The sequence below is a fragment of the Rhagoletis pomonella genome, unplaced genomic scaffold (assembly GCF_013731165.1).
Source record: "Rhagoletis pomonella isolate Grant_MI unplaced genomic scaffold, Rhpom_1.0 Rhpom_scaffold_00002, whole genome shotgun sequence".
Taxonomy (NCBI): domain Eukaryota; kingdom Metazoa; phylum Arthropoda; class Insecta; order Diptera; family Tephritidae; genus Rhagoletis; species Rhagoletis pomonella.
In genome coordinates this window covers 69611452-69618319 of record NW_023458556.1, presented here as the reverse complement: position 1 = coordinate 69618319, position 6868 = coordinate 69611452, and the positions used below count along the sequence as shown (strand labels likewise).

The following is a 6868-nucleotide window of genomic DNA, read 5'->3' as shown; positions in this document are numbered from 1 at the left end:
GATTTTGCCGGGACAGCACCGAATTTGAGAAAATTGTCCCATTAAAAATTTTTTAAAAGTCATGACGTATCCCGATTTTTTATATCTGTTTTGATTAGGTCCCGATTTTCAGTGTTTTCTTTATTAATTTAAAAAGAGTCTCCCTGTACTGTGACCCAAAAACAATTTTTCTTACAAACAAAAAGGCAGCGATAAACGTACATCATCTTTGGTTATGTTTTATTCTACTTTTGTTAAATTTCCTTTTTTTTTTCATGAAACGATTCTAACTTGAGTTTAGTCAAATACTTATTCCCTCAAAAATGCATAAATATGCAAAATATAACCTGTAGATACGGTGGCAACGATATAAACAGGGAGGAGAAATTTTAACATTCTTTGGCTATTACCCTTTCGATTATTTAATGTTTGTTATTTTTTATGAAATTGTAGGCCGTTATTTAACAAAGACCATGTAGTCAAAATTTCAAACGTCGTACAAAAATTGTCTAAGTTCGACAAAGATTCATTAAAACTTTGAGCTTTTTAGTTTCGCTTTCTTAGACACATTCCGGGTATGCAATTTTGTAGCCCATTCAATACAAACTGCAAACTTTAAGTAGCTTGGACTTTTTTTTGTGGAAGGTATTGCTCATCTCTCCATACAAAAAAATTGGCGAACATCCTTTGTATGGAAGAATACGCGCGAAAAAAAAAGTTGCCAAAAATCAACGGTAAGTCCAAGCTACTTCAAACTTGCACTTTGAATTGAATGGGCATACTCCAAACAATTCAAAAAAAATCTGTTTAAGATTTTTATCAGCATTTGTTAAAATTCAAAGTTTTTAAATTTTGATTTACATGGTTTAGTTAGATAGTAAGCTATATTTTTATAAAAAATAAGAAAATTTTTTTAAATAAAGAAAAGACGCCAAAACTTGATAAATGTCTATTGACATTCTCACCACCATATATATTTTTTTTGTGTATACATTTTTACGATAATTTTTCCAGATCTTTTACTCTTTGTTTTGTTTTAAATAAAACTGTATTAAAAGATGTTATGTCTCTTTATTCTAAAAACAAAATTTTACGGGCAGATTCAATGCATTACTAATGTCCCGATTTTCCTGATGTCCACAGAAATCTGGTCACCGTAACTATAGGCCACTCATCATGCCCGTGCTGGTATACATATGCCGCAGAAGCATGAACAATGACAACATCAGATGAGCCGACCCTGGAGTATTCGAGAGAAAGATTTTGCGGAAGATTTTCAGAACTTCCTCGTTGACGAAAACAGCTTCTCATAAAAAAAACAATAGCCGTCCAAAGTCGGCGTAAAAGTGTATGGATCTCCTTTGTGGTACAACATTAAGGCGCACGCGACAAATCGGAGGATAAGCTCCGCCAAACACTAACAAATTGTGTAAACGCCAATCTATTATGATTTTTACACGTAGAGATTGTGGTGTTGTCGTAAAGCAGCGAGACCACTGGTTCAAATCCCGCCTTATGCAATTCTAACACTAACTAAAGTCAACGCCCAATTTATATCGGAAGGAATTCTGAATCACATTGGGCTGTATGCATGAAAACTAAAATACCTTTCACTTAATTTTATTTGAACAAATTGAGTAAAAGGTCTGAAATTTGAATTAAAAGCATTTGGTTAAGTTTTATGCATACGGCCCATTATCTTTGTAATTTGAGTTTAAGATATTCGATTCTAAAAAATATAGTTTTAAAACTATCGAGTAAAAAATTTCGGTATCGTATGCTCAAAGTATCGACATGGTATCGTATCGTATCGAAGTTCGTGTCCCTAATGATTTGTATTTTTTGCTATCTACACGTGTGGGATCACGCATGCATCGCAACGCGATAAGTAAGTTTTTATGATTTTTTCCAAAATTAATAAAAAAAACTACCTTCAGAAATTAGCTTGACATAGATACTTGGAGACAATTTTAGTTACAAAACAACTATTAAAAAAAATAGTAATAATTACAAAAACTTCATCAAGTATTACATGATTCAAAGGAAAAGCCCATCTATGCCCGATATACATATATGATAGATATGCTTGACTAAATATAGTCAGAAGTATTAGTTTTATATATTATTAAAAAATACTGTCCTTGTTTTCTCATAATAATTAATGATATTTATTTTTTATTAAAAATAGGAATGAAGTGCCTTAAATAGTAAAAGTTATTTTGGGGGAATACCATGGAAGATAGGGGAATTTTTTAAGGAATTTTAGAGGATTAGACTTATTAGAGTTGGTATCCCTGGCACGAACTTATACTTTCTTACTTGTTATTTGTTACGGGATTGGCGATGTTTCCGCTCTCCTCGACCAGATTCCACAACATCTTAGTCATAGATTGACTAATAATGTTATTCGATGCCATTAAAATATTGAATTCAGATTCTGCCAAGTTGGGAGCTTTATGGAACCTTGGAATTGAAAAATTCAAACGAGTCTTTTCAAAAATTGGGTATTGTGACAATATTTTTTTCCTCCTTTAAATAAGCAGTAGAAAATGTACATTCTTGTTCATATTCAATATTTATTTATTGGATTCTTTTATATTTCTAATTAAACATATTTAAATTAATTGAAATATATACTATGTATTTTTTATTAAATTGTTGTAAATTAAGTTGTACTAATATTTATGAATAAACACTTACATATATGTATGTATGGAGATATATACGTTTTTAACCTAAATAACAGAATTATTGAAAATTTGTATTGTAAATATTTCGGTAAGTACTTGTTTAAGTACTTACTCATAATTGTACATTAACTCTTTTTTTATGGACGATTGAATTACCATTAAAAAATTAGTTAATATGTATTTATTGATGTATGTACACTTTTTACGAGTCAATGGTAAGAGTATTATATTTAATATTTTTTTTTAGTGTAAAGACAGACGTTTAATTGAAGTCCACAAAAGTTTTGATCGGTAACCGTGGCTGTTTGAACTTTTGTTTATAGATTATGGAGCGATAAGCAACTCAATCTCTTAATTTATAGCTTTTATATTTGATCATATAAATCCAGCTTATTTAAAGCATACAAATTTGAACACCAACCAAAAGGAAGCAGTTTTTAAAATACATTAATTTATGTATAATAAGGGCGTGTTTTATGTATTAAAAGAAACATTTTCAAAGAACGTATTTTGAAATAAAGGACAAAACATATATTTCGAAAAACAAGTAAATGAACCTTAAAAAAAGTACTGTCCTTCTAAAAAACGAATGCTCTCCATAACTATGGCAAATGGAAAATCGTTTCAGAACAGCATAGAAAGTAACCTTAGACACGCCACTTAAGCACTACTTTAAACCGGTTGAAATCTGATTCGTAGAGACTTGTGCGATTAAACTAGGTATATCCGAATTATTTATTTACTTATTTCTACTATGCAAACTAAAAATTTCGAACCAGTTGTTTCTAGCAGGGAGATTACAAACTAACTAAATATTCATAAACAATTTATTTTAATTCTATTATACATTTTTATAATCATACACATAAAATGTTTATGTAAAATTTATGTATGTAATAAATTTTCACCTCCTCCGGGTTTCAGTTCCCAGCTCAGTTCAATGTGCTAATAAATATTCCCTTACGGTTGCACAACCGCCACTTGCCTGTATATCTTTGCCAAATTCGTCTGCGCCCGGTCAATATGGACGCCATACATTACCCATGTCTCCCACATCTTCTGCGCGCGCTCCACTGTGTTGTTCACCAGTCACATTCGCGTCTCCTTGTGCCACCTCCAAATGTCCCTGTTGTGTTTGCTGTTGTACTTGCGACTGCTGCTGTTGTTGCGGGTGCTGGTGCTGCAGTGAATGTTCGCCAGGTGTGGCCGTAGCGGCAGCACTGTTAACGCCAGCTGCTGTGGCACTACCTCCACCTCCACCACTATTATTCGCATTTCCCATTTGACCATCGTGCAATGCCTGTGAGGATCCTTGCGCTCCCATCGTTTCGTGATCTGAGGTGCCGATCCCTATCTCAATGCTCGGCCGACAGCCAGCCAGCGAGCTGATAGTTAGCGAATTTTCATGGACATGCACGTGAATTTGGTTTTGGTTAACTGTGGAATAGAGTTGTGGATAAAGTACCATTGTGTGAGGCGTCTGCCCCGGGTACGCGGCTCCTTGGGCTGCGCAACTACTATAGTTGTAGTTGCTGTAGCCGTTGGCGAAACTATTGTACGATGAGTAGGTGGGATTGAGTGACTCCATTTCCGATTTGCAGCCACCGTAATGCGTGGGGCTACAAATGGGCGCTTGAGCATGGGGTACAAAAGAGCCGGCGGACGCTGTCATGCCGCTGTGCGAATAATCGCTTGTAGGGCATAGCGCTGACATGTCGGTGAGCATGCTGGGTACATGTAGGTTGGGATGTTCCACAGCCAGTGGAGGAGGCACACTAGTGTCATAGCCATAGTGGGATAGATTCGTGGTGGCGGCAGCGGGCTGTGTTGGATGTGGGTACTGGTATGAATTGGGATGCGTACGATAGCCGCTGTAGGCGCCTGGGCTGGTCGATGCATAGCCAGTGGTCCAGTCTGTGGCTCCCATCAGTTGATTAGATTCTGCAAGAGAAAACAAATTACAAGTATTATTGAGGTTTTGAATTAAAATGCGCTTTTTAGAATACATTAATTTATATTATATTAAGTAGCTGAAACTCTTCAGTATGAAGTGAATTTGCACGAATGAATTTTGTAAACGACTTTTATTGTGACCGTGATATTTGAATTACATATGTTGTTTTGGGTTATTCAGGAAAAAAAGTTATATACATACATACATATGTACGAAAAAAGTTTTAAACGCCCTCACAAAAACAGCGAATGCTTAAAAACAATATACAATTATTTACCGCCGTTTAAATAAACATCTTGTAAAAATATACATATGTATGTATATCATATGCCTTATTTTCTCCATACATTTTGCTAAGGTATTTCAGATCTTCCCTCCGGCCGCAGAATATGAAAATAGGATGCTAAGAACCTAAGAAAATGAAAAAAATATTAATTATTGCAAAAACTGGATGGGCTACTCCGAAATCCGTGATTTATAAGACTGTTTTGCTGTAGGTTTAGGTTCTTATATGAAAAAACATTCATCTCTCCCATGAAAGCAAAAAAGGATACCCAACCTCATGAAGTAACAGTCGCTAAAGCGAATGGTGTAACATGGCTTTAGTTAAACCTAATTTACAAGTCAAATATAAATCAATTCAAGATCCGTTAGCTGTTTTAAAAAACTACATTAAATTAGCTACATGCTTAAGTATTTTATTTTTAGAAAAATTAATACTATCTGGAAAATCCTAACAAATAAATTTTAAAATTCGTGAAATATAATACCATATAGTCACTTTAGGCAGTGTGGGTAACTTTCTGGTTGGTTGTGTTAAAAAACTAAGTACGCCATTCGCTTTAGCGGCTTATTCTTCATGAGGTTGGATATCTCTTTTTTTTGTGCAAGATGAATTTTTTTTTTTTAAATAAGCACCTAAACCTACAGCAAAACAGTCTAATAAATCACGGATTTCGGTGTAGCTCATCCAGTTTTTGCAATAGTGAATATTTTTTTTTTCATTTTGTTAAGTTCTTAGCGTCCTATTTTCATATTCTGCTGCCGAAGGGAGGATCTGAAATTCTTTAGCAAAATGTATGGAGAAATATAGGCATCTGATATACATAAGTATGTATATTTTTATAAGATGTTTATTTAAACGGCGGTAAATAATTGTATATTGGTTTTAAGAATTCGCTGTTTTTGTGAGGGCGTTTAAAATTTTTGACGTTGAATACGTCTTACGTTTCGATATGGAGGCTATGCTCAAATATTGTACATAGTTGTAATTATTAGAGCTTCACGAAAACGCTTATTGCACGAAAACTAATGAAGCGATTTCAAAGAAAAGTATGACATTTCAAAGACAAAATTTCAAACCTAGCGACAAGTTCATCTTTGTAACTAATCAATTCGGTTTCTGTCGTATAAACAACGCTAAATATTGGCTTATTTTGGGGTCAATTTTGAGCCTTTAAAGTGCTCTAGCAACTTATGATTTGCAGATATAACATTTATTTTCGGGATATAGGTTCTTTGGAGCAATGGAAATATCATGCACAAATTTTTTATAAATTTAAAAAAATATTGGGCATTTTCGGGCAACAAATTTTTGAAAAAATTATCAAACTTTTTTTATTACCAAAATGCTCGAAAACCGCTTGAATGATTTTGTTTTTGTTTTCTTTAGTCAAAAATTCAAGTCTTTTCCTTTCGTTTGGTATATGGGAAGTATTGGTTGATATCTTCTCAGTATGTTTATTTTATTCAAATATATGGGCATAAATGATTTTCCATACAAAATAACTTCGTCATCATTTTGCAAACAATTGCATGCGCTGGAAGTGAGAGAAGGAGACAAAAAGTATGTGTATGTGGGTACATATTTCGACTTTTGAGAGACAGATGGCGCAATATTTATAACCTAATCGCAGCGTATGTATGCAAATACATACCCACGTACATATGTATGTATGTTGATTGCAGTTAATATGGATTTTTTTTCTTTTAGTAATCTACGTATGTATGTACATAAATATGAATACATATCTGTACCGTTCGTTCGATTTTACAAAATGAGGTATCAAATTAAAGGGCTTGGCCTGTGGATGTGCAATAACTTCATATTTTTTCAAAAAGAGTGGGCACCTGATAAACGAATTTAATTCAAATTATTTTTAAGTGAAATCAATTATTACACTATGAGTATCGTTCGAAATGGGTTTGAAAGGGCTTTATTTCTTATTGATATGTAGGAGAAAAA

The 6868-nt window shown here is 33.6% G+C and overlaps 1 protein-coding gene across 3 annotated transcripts in view; it reads right to left on the bottom strand.

Moving 5' to 3' along the window:
* Positions 1-2624: 2624 nt before the first annotated feature.
* Positions 2625-6868, bottom strand: part of LOC118734026 (protein lozenge) — a 128815-nt gene continuing 124571 nt past the window's right edge. For all 3 annotated transcript variants that reach the window (XM_036463712.1, XM_036463714.1, XM_036463713.1), the window contains one exon: positions 2625-4610. In XM_036463712.1, the coding sequence (XP_036319605.1) occupies positions 3688-4610 (923 nt within the window). In that variant the 3' untranslated portion in view covers positions 2625-3687. The remainder of the gene's footprint in view (positions 4611-6868) is intronic.